This window comes from Pelodiscus sinensis, chromosome 9 (genome assembly GCF_052426305.1).
Source record: "Pelodiscus sinensis isolate ZL-2025 chromosome 9, ASM5242630v1, whole genome shotgun sequence".
Taxonomy (NCBI): Eukaryota; Metazoa; Chordata; order Testudines; family Trionychidae; genus Pelodiscus; species Pelodiscus sinensis.
In genome coordinates this window covers 52,238,520-52,258,130 of record NC_143060.1, presented here as the reverse complement: position 1 = coordinate 52,258,130, position 19,611 = coordinate 52,238,520, and the positions used below count along the sequence as shown (strand labels likewise).

At 42.1% G+C, this 19,611-nt stretch overlaps 1 protein-coding gene across 1 annotated transcript; it reads left to right on the top strand.

Annotated features, from left to right (window-relative positions):
• Nucleotides 1-15,297: 15,297 nt before the first annotated feature.
• On the top strand, nucleotides 15,298-19,064 carry RGS1 (regulator of G protein signaling 1). Its single transcript, XM_006129137.5, has 5 exons — nucleotides 15,298-15,531; nucleotides 15,907-15,987; nucleotides 16,722-16,783; nucleotides 17,331-17,494; nucleotides 18,165-19,064. The coding sequence occupies exons 1-5, from the start codon at nucleotides 15,371-15,373 to the stop codon at nucleotides 18,348-18,350; spliced, it is 654 nt and encodes a 217-aa protein (XP_006129199.3). The 5' UTR covers nucleotides 15,298-15,370; the 3' UTR covers nucleotides 18,351-19,064.
• Nucleotides 19,065-19,611: the final 547 nt, after the last annotated feature.

Below are 19,611 nucleotides of genomic sequence, written 5' to 3'. Positions count from 1 at the left end.
TTTGTCTCTCTCCAGCACAAATAAGGGCTATTTATTATTCAGCATTTGAAACTCTATCTTTAATTAATGATACCATCTACAGGAGCGTCTAGGCTGGCAAGATTTTGCGCAAAAGGAATTGTTTTTGCGCAAAAACTTGCCAGCTGTCTACACTGGCCGCTTGAATTTGCGCAAGAGCACTGACTTTGTAATGTACAAAATCAGTGCATCTTGCGCAAATACTTTCATGCTCCCACTCAGGAAAAAGCCCTCTTGCGCAAGAATACTTGCTCAAGAGTGCTAGTGTAGACAGGGAAGAATTGTTTTGCACAAAAAAGCCCCGATGGCTAAAATGGCGATCGGGGCTTTCTTGCGCAAAATCGCATCTAGACTGGCCACGGATGCTTTTGCGCAAAAGCACTACATGTTTGCGCTAGACACAGCCTACATGTTTTGTTAGTCTATAAAGTGCTACCAGACCATTTGCTTGCTGTTTTTTTTCTGTAACACACTAACTCGGCTACCCCCTGAAGCTATCTTTACTCAGTTATTCACTTGAGTTTCAGCCACAGAGAAAGTCTCAGAGGGGTTTGGCTTTGTCTTGTTTTCACTTTCTAACAGAACAATAAAGATTACATTTCAGGTATGTCAACTCAGCAAAAATAAATTAAAAACCTGGTGGCCGTGAATATCAGGGCCTGAATCAACTAAGTCAGGCTTGCACCAATGGGCTAAAAATAACAGTGTAGCCACTCAGGCTCAGGTTAGAAGCTGGGCTGCAGACTCTTTTCCTCATTGGGTTTCTAAGCTTGAGGTACATCTGAAGTCCAAGAGTCTAAATTGCAATTTTTAGCAATGCAGAACAAGTCTGAGTCAGTTGGTCAGAGCTTTGAGAATTGCTGCTTGGGATGGGGTGATCAGCTGTTGATTTTTTGATTGGCGCACTTGATAGAAAAGAGATCTTGTCTGTTCTGGTCAGCACTACTGACCTGGCCGTTGACTGGTTGGCGGTACTGCACAGCGGGACTAGCAAGCTCCCTGCTAGCCTCTGTACCACGCCTATGCCTACCTATGGGTTTGCTATGTAGAGGTACCCTTAGTTTTATACATCTATTATAGAACAGGATCAACAAAATAAAGCAAGTTCTATAATCACAAGAAAAATCTGCTTTCTGATTAACCTTTGCCCTGATCTACTCTAGGGAGTTATTTTGGAATAACCTCCCTTATTTCAAAATGATAAGTGGAACATCCACATTACCCAGCCCATTATTTCATCCAGTGTCAGCCTCCACGAGGGTGGGAGGAGGAAAAGGAGGAGGAGCAGGCCAGCCAGGCGACCGTGCCTACAAGCCAGGAGCTGCTCCTCACTCTAGAGACAGTCCTTTGCTCCCTGGATGTCTCCCAGGCATTGGACAAACCCAGGAGATGCACTTCAGGTGAATTCTATAACTTTCCCTATACACACGCAGGGGCTGCATGAGCCTCGCTTGGCCTACTCAGCCTGGGGGGGGGGTCACACAACAGCCTGTGCACTTGGGTGCAGATAGAGCGCCAGTCTGAAGCACTCAGCCCCATGACGCTCTCACACAGGAACTCCTTGATCCTTCTCACAAGCTCCCTTACTCCCAACTCTGTGATGGGACACTTTCCCATGACTCATAGACTCATAGACTTGAAGGTCAGAAGGGACCATTATGATCATCTAGTCTGACCCCCTACACAGTGCAGGCCACAGAATCTCTCCCACCCCTCCCAGAATAATCCTCTCACCTATATCTCAGATATTGAAGCCTTCAAATACTTTGAAGACCCCAAGATGACAAGCCTCCACCATCCAGCAGTGCTGCACACAGCACAGGGTCATGCCCGCACTCAGGCAGCATCCATTCCTGGTCAAGTGTGGCAAAGCAGAGGAGACCAATCCCCTGCATAGGAACTTACCAGAGAGAGGATGAGGAGGGGACTCCAGTAACACACTCTGGCAAGCAACATCCACTGATCCCATACCCTTTCCCAACACCCTCCTGTCCTCTCCAGTGGGCATGGACAGATGTTCTCTTTCTGTGGGATGCCAACAGTACTGAACCTGGAATGTGAATAGGAGGCAGCAGAGCTGCCCTATCCCCCCTTCCCACCCACAGGCTCCTGGCCTGGCCAGCACCTTCCCATGTGCCGTAGGTGTAGCGATACTCCCCTGGGATGTCCATGCCTCGCTGGAAAGTGTCCACTTTCTAGGCAATATATTGCCTTATCAAAGCACATCACCATCATCTGAACTGAGAACTTCAGTGTCAGTTCAGAGATTAGGGCTAGGCTTCATACACAGTGACTCCTGGGGTGACTGCCCTTGTCACTTTTCTTTGAAGCTGGGTAAGCTGCAAGCATGGCACATCCACCACTTCCCACACCATCTCCCTGACTCCACAGCATCCACTGGAGGAAACACACCTGGAAAAACCTGATGCATGAGCAGGTGGCCTGCTTTCAGTCCCTCACCTGGGGCCTTGACGAGGTGCACTGGAAGCAGGCCACTAACTAGGAGGAGCACCAGGCTGACCATGAGCAGAGGAAGGCCACCTGGGACCAGCTGATACTCCAACACGAGGCCATGTGCTCCTCCCTCTCTTTGGTGATGGAGGGTATGGCCTTGTGCATGGAGTGGGCCACCAGCCAGCTCTCTGCCACTGTCCCACTCCCCCTCCCCCCCCCCCCCATGGCTTGCCCCAGAACACAAGATGGTAGAAGCTCAAGGGCAGCCAAAGACTCATGAACTGACTAAGGCAGGTGCCGGTCCCAGACCTATCCCTGAGCCCCTCTCCCCCTACTCCCTCCTCCTCCTTTCCAGAAACTACTTTTCCAGTCCCTCTCCTGTTTCATATCTCCAATATAAACAGACTTGTTTTTCAAACAAAAAAAGGTTTGGGGTTTTTTTTTGCTCTGCAGGGGAGGAGGTAAGGTGGCAAAGGAGGGCAGGGGAAGGCACACATGGGGAATGCAGGGGCCCTTTGTGGAAAGGCACAGGGGAGAGTCTCATAGTTGGCTTTGGCTGAAACTTTCCCTCAAGGCATCCCTAATGAGCACAGCCCCTCATCGAATGGCACTGGTGTCCAGCTGCTTGTAAGCCCTGGCCAGTTGTTCAGTCTCTGCCCCTCAGCCTGGCAGAAAAGTCTTCCCATTGCTCTCACTGACGTTGTGAAGTACACCACAGGTCACCACCATGAAGGGGATGTTGTGCTTGTTGAGGTCCAGGTGGGTCAGGAGACTCCTGAACCTCCCCTTTAAGCAAACGAATGCATGCTCCACCACCATGTGGCACCTGCTCAGCCTTGTGTAGAAGCTCTCCTTGGTGGGGTCCAGGCTACCTATATAGAGCTTCATAAGTCAGGGAAGAAAAAGAAGGTAGGCTGCATTGCCCAGGATACAGATGGGCATGTTGTGATGGACCGAGCCGTGTCTGGGCATAGCTGAGGGTGTCCGCTCAGGGTGAATTGCTCAAATCCGGGGCTCCTTACAGCCCCCAGACTGGTGACCTTTCCAAACCAGCCACAAACCAGTCCCACGGAGTGCTTCAGCAGCCTGCCTGAAGCCTCACGAGCAAAACCCCTCCGACACCCCAGCAATATCCGTGCCCCAGATGGCCCCAGGCCTCATACACAGGTGGGAGGTCCTAGCACCCAATCCCACCTACCCCGAAAAAGTTGTGTCCGGTTTCAAGAAACCAGCCACAGATCCCTGGTCAATTTACCCTCTGGACCTTACCCACAAATCACGCTGGGCCAATCCTTTAGAATCTAAAACTAAAGGTTTATTATCACAAGAAAGAAAAGCCTGAGAGTCAGGTTGTTAAAGAATAGTACGTTACATGCACCGAATCTCCAAGTCCTCGATGCAGGCTCTAGCAGAGATGTTACAGCTGCTGGTTTAAAACTTCTTGTTGCACATCCTAACATCAGGATGGGTTCACAGGTCTTCCGAGCTCTTCGATCCCTGCAGTGCTGCCTCTGGGATGAAGTGCTGAGCTGAGAACAAAATGGCATCGACCACATGGCCTCTTTATACCTCCTTCCTGGCCTCTTCTTGTATGCAGCAGGTCACCTTGTCAGAGGCCAATCTCTGTGTTTCCTGCTGGCTGCTCTCAGGTGACAGCCCCCATTCTTTGCGTGTGTCCTTGGCCCATCAAGTGCCATTGTCCTACAGGGCCTGGCTAATCAGCCTGTCCATAGCAATGCTTAACCACATTCAGAGAAATATTCAGCTTCCACACAGATTACAGATTCCTACCTACACACACAGACATTATACACTCACATAAATAGCGTACATAAGATCAGCAAACAATAAGCTCCCATTCAATACCCCACATGGCTCCCTTTTATACCAATTTCTGGGGCAAACCCCCCCACCTACAGGTGCAGCAGCGATCTGGCTGCTTCCCTCCAATTCGGTAATGTGACACATGTCCACGTCCCCAACATTAATGGTGCAGTCAGGGAAAAATGTACCAGCTTGCGTCTTCTGGAACAGGCATGAGTTCTGGAAAATTTAGGCATCGTGCACCTTCCCTGACCAGCCAATGCTGATATTGGTGAAGCAACCCTTGTTGCTCATGAAGGCCTGCAGCACCATTGAGAAGTACCCCTTTCTTTTATGTAGTCTGGGAATGTCTACACTACCACCCTAGTTTGAACTATGGTGGTTAATGTAGGCAACCGAAGTTGCAATTGAAGCCCGAGATTTAAATATCCCGGGCTTCATTTGCATCTTGCCGGGCACCGTCATTTTTAAATCCCTGGTAGTTCGGACTCTGTGCCCGAGGCACGGAGTAGGTAGTTAGAATTAGGCTTTCTAATTCGAACTACCGTTACTCCTCGTGGAATGAGGCATAACAATTAATCCGAACTAAGGATTTAGTTTGGATTAACTTTAAACTGCCGCATGTAGCCGCAGGCAGTTCGTTCGAACTAAGGGGGATTTAAAAATGGCAGCCGGACGGGAGCATGCAAATAAAGCCCGGGATATTTAAATTCCGGGCTTCATTTGCAACTCCGGTTGCCTGATTTGCCTATCTAGCTTGAATTAAAGAGCTAGTGTAGACATACCCTAAGGAAATTTGCATATCTTCTTCCGATCACACTTTTGAAAGAAGATCTTTCAAAAGTGAAAGTAGTCTGGACGTGTTTTTTTCAGGGAAAAAAACGCTCTTCCTTAAAAAAGGAGGTTTATGAGGTTTTTTTCGAAAAGGGGGATTTTTATCGAAAAACCTGCATCCAGACTACTTTCACTTTCGAAAGATCCACTTCCAAAAGTGAGATCAGAAGAAGATATGCAAATTTCTTTAAAAAATGTAGATTAGACGTGCCCTTTGTTAATACTACAGCGTTTAGCTGCAGAGATAGCTAATATTTGTTTGCCTTCCTTATTTCCTGCACATATACATACCTGTTTCTAGCAGAGCTTCTCACATGCCTCTAACTTTTAGTTTCTTTTTAAAAAATCTGAATTGAGACTATTAAACTGTTTCCAATTTCCACTTTTCTTAGATTTCCTGACTTTTAACTCATCCAATTGCCAGGCAAGCAGTTCTGGAGATGAAGGAAGCAAGTGAAAGAAGCAGTATTTTTACTGAGCTACTTTTTGTACTGAGTTTTCCACCCTATTTTTCTTCATTTGAAATGTTAAACTATTCCCAAGAGTCATTCATTAAATTAAACAATGCAAACATTGAGTCATATGCTATAGTCCATAATCAGGCAAAACTTAACTTTAGTGGGAATTTAAAATAAAGCTGAGAATTTTCCCCTTTAGGTAAAACAACAACAATAAGCACCACAGTTGTGGGCCTGATTGTCCTATCACTTACACCAGGGCTGCATCTAGATTGGCATGATTTTCCGGAAATGCTGTTAACGGAAAAGTTTTCCGTTAAAAGCATTTTCAGAACAGAGCATCTAGATTGGCAGATGCTTTTCCACAAAAGCATTTTTTGTGGAAAAGCGTCCGTGCCAATCTAGATGCGCTTTTCCACAAAAAACCCCGATCGCCATTTTCGCAATTGGGGCTTTTTGGAGGAAAACAAATCTGAGCTGTCTACACTGGCCCTTTTGCGCAAAAGCTTTGTGCAAAAGGACTTTTGCCCGAACGGGAGCAGAATAATATTTCCGCAAGAAGCACTGATTTCTTACAGTAGGAAGTCAGTGCTTTTGCGGAAATTCAAGTGGCCATTGTAGACTGCTGGCAAGTTTTTCCGGAAAAGCGGCTGATTTTCCAGAAAAACTGGCCAGTCTAGACACAGCCTAGCAGTAAAGCAGTAATCATACTAGTTTTAATGAAGGTACTTATTAACACCCTTGCAAGTGAGGAGAAAATCAGGCCCAATATCATCAAAAAGAAAATTAAAACACCACACTAAGGCTACATCTAGACTTCACTGCTTTTCCAGGATATCAGCGGTATCCCAGAAAATCAATGTCGCATCCAAGGAATGTGTCTGCTTTTTCGGAAAAATTTTCAAAAAAGAAGATGCACTTTTTCGCCATCCCTATAAACCTTGTTTTATGAGGAATAAGAGATGTGTGGTAAGAGCACTTTTTTCTGAAATTTGGCACCGTGTAGATGCTCCAAATTTCAGAAAAGCCTCTTTCGACAGGAAAGCAGAAAAAGATACTCAATTTGCATATCTCAAATTGCATATCTTTTTCCGACTTGCCATTGCAGTGAAGACCTAGACTAAGTGTGAAATACTTAGCAAACTGCTCCTCCCATAACACAAGTACAGTGCCTTTTGCATCTTATCACTTAATAGGACACTAGAAATAATAAGGTACTGATTCTGTGTGACCATACTTGTGAGTGCAATAAATGTGAGCTGTGCAATTAGAAATGCTATCAGTTTCCCAGCTAGTGCAGCTAGCTAAATACATTTCCGGGACTGCAAAACATCAGAAGCAGGAAACAAACCATCCATGCCCAGAAGATACTGTACTGTTAGGGTTAGGTTTTTTTTTTTTTTTTTCTCATCCAGGTGTCTCAGTGTGGCTAAGAACCAGAAATCCCCTGATTTCACAGAATTAAAACAGTTATATTAGATGGAAAGCCCCAAAATGAAAGGGATCAGACTTCTAATAAACTGTACAAGTTTATTACACTGTAACAAGAAATGACTATGAGAGAGGAGAATTACCGGGTTTCTCTATATCTTAAAGTAAATGAAATGTGCTTGAGAAATATCAGGAAATATTATTAAGACTAAAGATATTTATAATTAATATCCCTTCATGTTCCTCCGTAAATTATAAAAAATAGAAAGGGTTCATAAATAACTTTAGAAGATGTCTCTCCCATACAATAAATGTGTAACAAATGTACTTTTACATACCACACTGCATTTTTATCTAAGGATAGCTAACCACTTCAAAATCTGTAATTAATGATGACTCTCGACCACCATTTTAGGAAGATAGGGAGAACTTAAAATAGCATTCTCAAGGTGACAGAGACTTTAACCACCCCTCCTGTAGAAAAATTCAAAGGAGGGCATTGAAATGAAAGGAAATTCTGTGGTAATTTTTTTCCAGATCTTAACTTCAATTTGTCCCCATTGAGGGCAAGGAGTGAACTATGCTTCTGCCCCCTAATACTATGCCATCCACAAACAGGAAGTTTTCTGCATGGAAGCACTCTGTCTCCTCACTGTCTCCAAACATGACCTTCACCCTCTGGCAACACAGCTCCAATGTGTTCCCCGTAGATATTTATCCTCCCTCTTTAAAATGGGCTATTCCCTCAGGCCATGTGTTCACTAGAAAATTATTTTAAAATTAGTAAATTTGACTCAAAAACTCCCAATTTAACACATTTTAATTAATGTGTCCACTCTATGGGGAAGCTTCGAAATTAGTCCGAAGCAGGGTCCATTAATGTGGATATGCTACCTTGGACTTAGAGCCCCAGGAAGTACCAGGGAGTTGTTAGTTCCTATTACTCTCGGGAGTAATTATTTCAAAATACTGGCATTGGAGTGTCCAAACTACCATTATTTTGAAATTACTCTTTCAGAATTAACGTTATTGCTGATGAATGCACTGTTGGCATCCCATAGATTTTAAATTCCATGGCCCCTCATTTCAAAATTACAGGCTTGGCTGTGTGGTCACAGAATCCTAGAATCCTAGGGCTGGAAGAGACCTCAGGAGGTCATCGAGTCCAACCCTCTGCCAAAAGCAGGACCAACCCCAACTAAATCATCTCAGCCAGGGCTTTGTGAAGCCAAGACTTAAATACATCTAGGGATGGAGAATCCATCACCTCCCTAGGTAACCCATTCCAGTGCTTCACCATCCTCCTGGGAAATAGTTTTTCCTAATATCCAGTCTAGACCTCCCCCACTCTAACTTGAAACCATTGCTCCTTATTCTGCCATCCGTCACTACTGAGAACAGCCTCTCTCCATCCTCTTTGGAACCTCCCTTCAGGAAGTTGAAGGCTGCTATCAACTAACTTCTGCAGACTAAACAAGTGGAAATCCCTCTGCCTCTCCTCATAGGTTATGTTCTCCAGCCCCCTAATCATTTTGGTTGCCCTTTGCTGCAACCAAATCATTTTGGTTGCTCTCCAATGTGCCCACATCCTTTCTGTAGTGGGGGGCCCAGAACTGGACACAAAACTCCAGATGTGGCGCCTCACCAGTGCCGAATACAGAGGAATAATCACTTTTCTAGATCTGCTAGCAATACTCCTCCAAATGCACCCTAATATGGTGCATATTGGCTACAAGGGCACACTGTTGACTCATATCCATCTTCTCATCCACTGTAATCCCCAGGTCCTTTTCTCCTGAACTGTTACTTAGCCAGTCGGTCCCCAGCCTGTTATAATGCTTGGGATCTTTCCATCCCCAGAGCAGAACTCTGTCCTTGTCTTTGTAGAACCTCATCAGATTTCTTTTGGCCCAATCCTCTGCTCTGTCTAGGTCACTCTGGACCCTATCCCGGCCCTCCAACATAACTACCTCTCCTCCTAGCTTAGTGTCATCCGCAAATTTGCTGAGGGTACAATTATCAATAGTAAAACATCTGTGAAATTCATAGGAATCACGTTAAGCCAATGTTGAGAATGTCTGAAAATCCATTCAAAGATCTCTGTCTCAAATAAAAGGATTCAATATTCCAGAACAATCCATTGCTCTATTAAATATACTAGTAATTGGTCTATCAAATGCCATCAATTCTAACTATACCGTTCTTTGAAATACTGAGATAGTTTCAGTATATATAAATTGCTATGAATGCCTAGAAAATATTTAAATTAAGATGTGTGTTTCCAGAAAGCCTGAGTTTTAGAAAAATCTACTTCCTAGCAAAACTAACGTGTATGCCTCAGATTAAGAAGGATTCATGCAATTACTCTAAAGGAAATAGAATTCCTTTCCACAGTAACATGAAAAAAAACCCGTAAACAACTAATGGTTCTGCAGAACCTTAGAGACTAACAAAAAATGTAGATGGTATCATGAGCTTTAGTGGGCACACCTCACTTCTTCAGATGCTCGTGCCCAAGAAAGCTCATGATACTATCTACATTTTTTTTAGTCTCTAAGGTTCTGCAGGACCATTTGTTGTTTTTTATTCTTTTTCAGTTACACACTAACATGGCTACCCCTCTGAGACTTTCCAAAGTAACTTGTCTTTTTTAAAAAATTTCCTTTGAGTTCTTTCTATGTTTGTAAAGGGTAGCACAACCATCATTTAATCATGTGCTTAGTGTTAAGCACATATGCATCTCCATTTGCCTCAATTATTTCAGTAATCCTGCTAATATACTTAAACACATCCTTAATTTTTTTTTTCTGAATCAGAGACATATCTGTCTATTGAGGACTCAGTCCTCATTACTCAAAGGAATAGCCTCATTCAACTCAATGAAACTACACACAACCATAAGGTTATGAATACATGTAAATGCATGCAGGATTTCAGTTTAATAGTGGTCTCCACCAGACATAATTAGAAACCTAAAAAACAGTGGTGAAATCCTGGCCCACTGAAATTGGTGACAAAACTCCCATTGATTTCGGTGGAATCATATTTTTACCTTGGGGGCATCTGCATACTTCTATTAAAAAGAGTGAATTATTTAAACAGATGGGATTGGAATTAGGGCAAAAATAGCCAGGATGTTCTTGCAGCCTGCACACTTATACACTCACCATCTCGTTAACTTTTATCCTCCAAAACATTAGCTAAAATACTAAGCTGTTAAAAAAACAACTTCCTCTCATACAGAAACTAGATTCTATTTCCTTGAAGTGCCTCTCTTAAGAAAAGGAGAGATCTGCATCTTATTTCTTCAGGTCATGTAGAAGACAACTGCATTTCAGAGAAATCACTTGTTTTCATTGTTAAAACTATGCTTCCATGATTGGAGAGGATTTTTAGGGGAGAACATCATAATGCTATCTGACTATTTGACTCAAACTCCTCACAGTAATCATATTGACAGTAATCATATGGAAGAGTGGGAGCCAATACATTTTGATTAAACAAAATGTAGTATATAAGAACTGGAGTGAGGCCAGCAGACAATGAAAGTAGCGTTAAGGCTAGTTTAATGAGTGATTTGAGAAAGAAAAAGAATTACAGAGAAAGAAAGAAGCAAGATATCAGTTGGACAACCCAGTCCTGCATGTGGACATCCAATTCAGGAAGCAGCCACAAGAAGAAGTCATTTAACCCACATTCCCCGAACACAAATCTGAATATCCAAATGTGATATTTATTGTCCACTTCTGAAAACTGGACTTCAGCTTTTCCACCTAGCCCCACCCACACTTACCTGATGAATTATTTTATAAGCTACAAAATTCCCCCTAGTACTTAAGGAACAAAATATAACACTTAGGGTATGTCTACACAGCAAAGTTATTTAGAAAAAGCAGCCATTATTGCAAAATAACTTTACCAGCGTCTACACAGCCAAACAACTATTTCAAAATTAAATCAAAATAGCAGCGAGCTTATTTCAAAATTGGTAAATCTCATTCTACAAGGAATAGCACCAATTTCAAAATTGCTATTTTGAAATATGCTTTGTGTAGACGCTTATTTCGAAATAGGGGGCCTCCAGGTCTTCCCAGAGTGCCTTGCTGGCCACTCTGCACACAACCAAGAAAACTCCTCCCCCTCTCCCCAGGGCCCTTAAAGGCATAGACTGTGGCCACAGTGCCTGTGCCAGCTCCAAGCCTGCCAGCCCAGAGCCAGCAGTCGCTACGCCTGACCCAGTGGCCCCAGCACAAGGCAGGCAGCCAGTGCCAGCCAGCTCAACACTGATCCCCAGAACCAGTCTGCCAGCTCTCACGAGCCTGCCAGGGTCCGGAAAAGCCGGGCACCTGCCTGGTCCAGTGCAGAGATCAGGGACCTAATTCAGGTTTGGGGGGATGCCGCCAAGATCCATGATCTCCGCACTAAACAGAGGAATGCAACCGTCTACAGGTGGATGGCTGCTAGTCTGGCCACCAAAGGCCACATGCGATTCCAGGAGCAGGTTCACATGAAAGTAAAGGAGCTGTGGCAGGCATATGCCTGGGCCATAGGGGGCAGCTCCCAACCAGGGGCAGATCCAGACCCTTGCCCCTATTTTGATGCCATGGACCACATCCTGGGGGACAGGATGGTCCATACCTCCAAGTGGTCATCAACCCAGGTGCAGAGCTTGCTGCCTCCTGCTGCTCCAGCCTCTGATGCCTCCCCAGCTACCACTCCTCCTCCCACTCCTTCTCCCTCTCCTGCTTCTTCCTCCCCACCCTCCCCACACCCCCAGAGATGCAAAGGACCCTGCACCTGTGGTGCTGGGAGACAGTTGGGCTAGCGAGACCCCCTACCCTGAGCCCTGAGCTTCTCCTCCCCCTTCCTCCCCTTGCCTCCCCCTGCAAGCTCCCTCCTCCAAAGTTTTACCCTCCCCTCTCCCATCCTCTCTCCTCCCCTCTCCCACCTTCTTTCCCCAGCGTCACCTCAGTTTCATTCCCCCCCCCCCCGCAGTTTTGTTCAATAAAGAGGCTTTGTTGTAATGAACAAATGTGTCTTTTATTGTACAGCAGGAAGGGGAGTTAGGGAGGGGTAAGTGGAAGGACATGAGGGAGGAATGAGGAACAAGCCCCCAGTAGGGCACACCAGGTAGACTGTTACTGCCTGCAGAACATGATGCCAGGCTCGCAGTGTCACGTCCAGGAGAAGCACCAGAGTGCTTGGGGCGGCTCTGGCTCCATGCTGCAGAGTGCTGTGGTGTCCTGAGTGAGGGCAACCAGAGCATACAGAGAAAAAAAAATGCTTTGCTGTCCCTCAGTGAGGTAGGCAAGCAAGCAGGGAAACCTTAGAACTGGCTGTCCGGGAGGGCGGGGGCGGTACCTTTAAGCACAGATAGGCTCAGGCAGCAGCCACACAAGGTAACGCCTGACCTGATGCCCTGACAGATGTCGGTTCCAGCTGGCCTTAAATGCGATTCAGCGTCCTCTCAGTGTGGGTGCACTATTTCAAAATAGTAAAACACTATTACGAAATGCATTTTGTGTCTAGACGCGTTATTTTGAAATAAGCTATTTCAAAATAACTATTTTGAAATAAGATTTTTCAAAATAACGCTGTAATGTAGACATGCCCTCAGACAATTAATAGCTTTATTATAAAAAAACAATTTTCTGAAAGCAAATCACTATGCTTTCTTCCCCTCTTAGCCCTGCATGAGGTCAAAGAGTTTGAGAGCATTTAGTAAATAACTTGCCTCTGCGCACTTCTTTGTTTATATAACCTGAGCGTCAAATGCACCACAGGAAGCATTCAGACCGAAACACTGAGATCATCATGAACATTAGGAGAGCCAAACTGTCATCATCCTGATATACTCAGCATGAAAATTATCTTTCATACATCATGTCTGAATGTTTATATCAACCACAGAGACCTAATTTTCATTCAGACTATATCCTCAATACCACACTTCTACAAAGTAATTTCAAAGAGGTGAGCAAGTTTTCAGTCACTGAGATTCCAAAGCAACCTGCTTCCATTATCCATTAGTTACTACTTACAGTTCAAAAAGTAAATGAAGGGTTTAAGAAAAGGAAACAGCTGAAATTTCAGATAAGACCATAGCTTTCTGGGAGCAACTAAATTAGACAGAAGTTTCCAAATCAGCATCCCAAAGAGATGGATGTAGATAACTCACATGTCTCTGGGGCTACGTATACACAGCAGTGTTATTACAGAATCACTGACATTATTCCGAAATAACATAGTGTGCATCTATACTACAGTTATTTTGACATAAAGCCGAAATAATGTCAAAATAACTTTGGCTAGAGGACTTCTTACTCTGACTCCTGTAACCCTCATTTCACAAGGAATAAGAAAAGTCAAAGGAAGAATTCTCTTTCTCTGACTTCCTGCTGTGTAGACAGCGCCAAAAGCCAAAATAAGCTATTTCGACTTAAGCTATGCAATTGACATAGCTCAAGTTGCATAGCTTATTTCAGCTTTATCTCTGCTGTGTAGATGTGCTCTTGGGGAAGGGTTATGACTCCTCCCCTCACCTATGGAGGCTTCCCTAATAGCAGAACTAGTGCAAATTTGTAGTGAAAGGGGTGAGATCTGATTTTGTTTATGTCTACACTGCAATTAGACACCTGCAGCTTCCTGTGAGGTTCAGGCTGTGGGCATGTTTAATTACAATGTGGACAACCAGGCTCCAAAACCCTGAGAGATGGGAGGGTTCTAGAGCTCAGGCTTCAGCCTGAGCTGGAACTTCTACACCACAATTAAACAACCCCACAGCCCAAGCCCCAGTCAGCTGGCACTGGCCAATTGTAGATGTCTAATTGCAGTCAAGACCAATCCTGAGGGAATCTCTGCAAGATAGATAGAAGATCAATTCTATAGAAACTCCCTGGCTGTGTCTACACTGGCACCCTTTTCCGTAAAAGGGATGCTAATGAGACACTTAGGAATTGCAAATTCCACGGGGGATTTAAATATCCCCCGCGGAATTTGCATGAACATGGCTGCCGCTTTTTTCCGGCTTGGGGTTTTGCCGGAGAAAAGCTCCAGTCTAGTCGGGATCTTGTGGAAAATAAGCCCTTTTCCGGAAGATCCCTTATTCCTACTTGAAAGGAGTAGCACAAGGAGTAACGGTAGTTCAGATTAGAGAGCCTAATCCGAACTACCTACTCCGTGCCGCTTGTAGCCGCGGGCACGGAGTCCGAACTACCGGGGCTTTAAAAATGGCGGCGCCCAGCAAGATGCAAATGAAGCCCGGAATATTTAAATCCCGGGCTTCATTTGCAACTTCAGTTGCCTACATTAACCACCCTAGTTCAAACTAGGGTGGTAGTGTAGACATACCCTCAGTGTGTTATATGTTTTCTCTGCTTTCTTCAAACATCAGTTGATAACAGCAATTTAAAAATAATTCCATCACAGAATTACAAATGATGGAGACACCTATTAAATATGGTTTTGAGCTTCTACAATAAGCATGATATAAAATGCAGTAATTGGATCAAATTTATTCAAGACAACTCTTAAGACCTTTCCTACAAAAGCCAGTTTGAAACACTTCTGTGGTATTCATAGTTTAGTCCAAGCATAAATAAGCTTATTGCAGTACTGAACGCAGAATTCTGACAGAAGGAGCAATTAACATATATAGGTTGCAAATAAAGGGCTGTATATGAATCCAGAACTCTGGTGATAATACGTTTCCTGACTTATTTTCTGCTGCATCACAGCACCAGTCCATGTAAAGGTATGTAATGTATGCAGTGTTAGCGCTGGGATATTAGAGAGACAAGGGAAGTGTGGTCATATCTTTTATTGGACCAAAGTCTGTCAGTGTGAGGGAGAAACGTTGGAATTTAACAGAGTTCTTCTTTAGGTGAGACATTCCAATCTCAAGAGGTTTGCCTTTTTCACTGACAGAATTTGGTCCAATTTGATATTCCCTCACCCATAACTGATCCATTACAGAATACAGCAGATGCACTCTAACTAGATTAAATTAATCTGGAACATATGGAAGCACATCTAACAGAAGTCCTGAAACATACTCATAATAGACTTTTTCAAAACACCAATCAGAGCTACACAAGATTTTTGTGCATTTTTAAATTTTACTTAGACTTTTTTTTTTTTTTGCCTCGCATAACAGACCCAGTTTCATCCGGTTCAGACTTCACCACAAGACCAATGCTGTTTTCTTTTTGAAAGACACACGTCACTGTACTCTGAAAAAGGGGAACTTCCACCTCTTGTGGTTACATTGCATGATAAACAGCTCTGTTCACACCAACTCGAGAGGTTGCTTGGACTAATAAAAAGCAACGGGCACCAGAGGCAGAAAGGAGATGTTTGTGGCTCTCGGGACTATTACTTCAGAAGTCAATCCCATACTGAGACTAAGCAATATGCCCGGATTGTTTTTTCCTCACAATCACCTATCCGAATTGAAAGAAGCTGATTGCAAACTTGCAGAAGGCAAGGGTCATAAAAAGAAGCAAAATGCTTTGTAAGTATATGTGACTTACTGTCAAATGAAAATGAACTTGAATTGAAAAAAAACATTAGAAAATTCAGAATTAGTGTTCTTTTACAGAGTTTGCCCAAAGCAAAGCTGCGTTCAGAACTGTAAAATGATACCATTATTATAACAGAGATTGAACTGAAAGGGAACTGGATGACTAGGTCCTAATATAAAAAAGTAGTGAGTAGGAAAAAAGGAGCAATTGATCGTAATTACTTGCATAAGTATCCCATTGGTATCAACAATGGAACAGAATGATCTGGCCTTAAAGATTTAGAAGTCCTAAGACCTTCATGCAGAATACTACCTAAATGTAAATGTGTTTAACCATAACCATCCATTTCTGATCATTCATTTCAGTGGTGCAAATCTGAAAAGCTATTTGAAGTCCATGGTACCACATATTGAATCTAGCATCAAGTCTAACTCCAGAAATATGATGTAAGTACTAGACTTTAGAAATACACAGTAATTATGAATTAAGACTAGATTACCATATTTTGTCCTCACAAACAAGTCTTTGAATTTGCAGTCATGTACAAAGTACATGATGAGCCATACATTATTTTTAAGATCAACCTAATTTCATTTTCCTAGTTACAAAATGGGGTTTTATAAATTGAGTAACAACATACTAGAGGGTATAAATGGAACTGAAATTATTTTAATGTTTTCCTTTTTTCACTCTTTTTTATTTATGGGACATTATGAGGTGCTAATCACCATACCTATCGATTAATATCCCACTTACATTATTAATAAATTACAGCTTGACAAAACTCTTGTGAAATAGAGAACTATTCCCATTCCCATTTTAAAGATAGGGATAACAGCGATATGCACAGATGAAATGTTTTGCCCAAAGCCACAGAAGAAGCTAATGAGTCATGGAATGAAAACCAGATCTACCCAGGACTTTATTAACAGACCCTCCATTCTCCTATCATTTACTTCAAGAATTCCATTGTTTTTGACTTGTCCCATTTATAGGGCAACAGCATGCCACTAATTTCATGAACAGCTCACTAAAGACTTTTTCAGCAATCAATGCATTTTCCTAACATTAAATAATCAGCTATAACCTTTAAGTATTCCTCAGAAGATGTTAAATAACATAATTAAATAGTCAATACTTTGTTTCTTCTGTTACATTTTTTTTCTTTTGAACTTCACAGGCTTTCTGCAGAGGACGTGATGCAATGGTCCCAGTCTTTGGAAAAGCTACTTGCCAGCCAAAGTAAGTATTATTTTATCGGTGCAACTTTCTTGTATTAATCTAGTGAGCTTTCATGCAGACTAAACCAGTAGCATTCCGTGAATAATGTTAAAAATAATGTCCAGTTTCCTTTCAGTAATTCACATCTTCACTGTCACAAGACTATCTATTATAATATAGTTCCTTAATTTTGCAGCCTGTCTTTACATAGGCCCAGTGCTTCTCCTATTGATATAAATGGAAATAATCTCATTAAATTCAGTGGGATTGGATTAGATCCCAAATGCCCAAGTTCTTCTAAAGAATGCAGTTAAGAGTTGTGTTTGCATTTGGAGCTGAAGAAAGCCCATGCAGAGTTGAACAGACTCTCACTGACTTCACTAGCCTTTCCATTGAAGTGCCCTGCAAAAATAAATAAATAAATAAATAAATAAATATCAACAAAATCTTACTACTATAATAGAAGACATCTATGTGCAATTTACTGTAACTGTATTTATTTTATACTCCCAAACTTAAGTTATAAATATAATATTATAACTGATTAAGTTTTCCTTGTTTGTTGTAGGTGGTCAAGGTGCCTTCAGGGACTTTCTGAAGTCAGAATTCAGTGAGGAGAACATTGAGTTCTGGCTGGCTTGTGAGGACTACAAAAAAACCCAGTCTGATCACTTGCAAGACAAGGCAGAGAAAATTTATGAAGAATTTGTTCAGATAGATGCAGCTAAACAAGTAAGTACAAAGTTAATCTGTATTGTGTTATACATGAAAGATTATGGGAACTGAAAAACTGGGTTAAAACAAAAACAAATAAACAAAAATCTCTCCTCCAAAAAAAGAAGAGAAAGAAAATGTTGGTAAAAATCTAACAGGAAGGTGAAGTGACTGTTGTTGATTCAGCAGGTGGTATTCTTCCCTCTAAGTCAGTATGGATTTCAGCAAGATGTTAAGGGCTAGTTCTGCTGATGGTGGCGCTGTCACCTGAATGAGACATGAAACCACTCTGGATCACTTGAGTCTCTTAACGATCCAAAGACACTCTGAATAACATAGAGGTGGTAGCACAGGCCACATTCTACACCAGATGCCTACCTTCTGCCAAAAATTCCCCCTGAAATTGAATTGGATATTTCATTCATCATTTCCTGTCATGATTTCTCCTTCTGATCCCAAAAGTGGGTATACTTCAGTAGTGAATGATAATTCCTGTGTATAGTTTGTATACCATTTTAAGTTCAACCAATTTTAAATGACAGGTATTATTTAAGGATATGTTAATTATTGTAGCTTAAAGAAATCTTGGACAGTTTTAAGTCTGTGTTTCCGAAAAAGTGACAGAAAAATGAAGTGAGAGGAAAAATTATTTTTAAAATATTAACAAAGTTTGATTTTCTCTTCCTAGATCAATATTGACCATCATACAAGGGAAACTACAGCTAAAAAGGCTCAAGACCCAACTTTCACAAGTTTTGATGAAGCCCAAAAAACTGTATATGTGTTAATGGAGCGGGATTCATATCCTAGATTCTTGAAATCAAAAGCCTATCTTAATCTTTTAAACAAGCTTCAGGTCAACAGTATTAAGTGAAGAGTTTGATGCCATGGAAAACTGATGGTAGACTTTGTGTGTCAACTAACCTACAGTGAGGAGATCCCCCTGTGCAGCTTGAATTCAGTGCACAGAATGGAAACATTTGTCTTTGAAGTGCTGGGGGAAGTGCAGATAAATGATCCTACACAAGAGCTCATAAAACCCAACATGATGAAGGCACTCATGCTAGATTTCCAATCTGAGAGAGCGGGAAGGGGGCTGAAAGAGTGGAAAGGCCCTCTATCCTTTGCCACTAAACTGAAAATGGATACATAGTTAGTTATTATTTGTATTGCACTGTTCTGACGTATTACTAAATCCCACAAGTTGGATAATAGTTTGGAAGAGTTAGGGTAATGCCCTTGTTTCTGAGAATAATGGGTAAAATAATTAATACTGGGAGGAAAAAAATACTTTTAAGTTGTCAATTTCTGAAATAACCACAGAAATGCATAAAGCAGACCAATATGTTAAATGAGATCTTGCCCAGGATATGAAATGTTAATACATGTGCAGCAGTTCTATTGTATTGAATGAAATGTATTATAAATGTGACAATTGAGAATAAGTTTCTATTTTAAGTTGTATAAGCTAGTTATTACTATTTATATATTCAGCACTAGGTACGTAGCACATTTTCACTGTTTAATTTATTGCAAAGTGTGAAATGACAAGCAATTCCTAAATTAAAGTTTTGTGACAAAAACATAACAGTTCTATGGTCATTTTTCCTCTACCATAAGGTGGTTTTGACACCTGAATTAAGGATTTAAATACTGATGCACAGGATTATCTTCTGCCATACCCCAGTGCCCTCTCTGTTATCCTCTGAAATCTTTTCATTATCACATTCTAATTCTCCTCTCTTTCCCTTTTCTCTTGCACCCTATTTACAGCGACATACCTCCATTTCAATGAGATGTACTCAAAATAAGATCAGAATCAGGTCTAAAGTTTCTTCTCATTTTTTGCACATCCCCAACCTTAGCTGTTAAGTCTTTCAACAAGTACTGAAGCAGAGAGGTGAAAAGTAATCTCAGCAGAGCAACTCCAGAGCTCACTCCACTTTTCACATTGTTGAACTGTTAAACATCCGGACCACTCATGCTTATTTATCAAGAGTAACAGTAACGGCTGAGGCTGATCAGTAAACTTCCTGCAGTGTAAGTACTACAGAGCCTTGGTAGATGATATGACAGAATCTAATTTACGTTACAAGTATTAAGAACAAAGATCATTTACATTTCATTCTGATTCT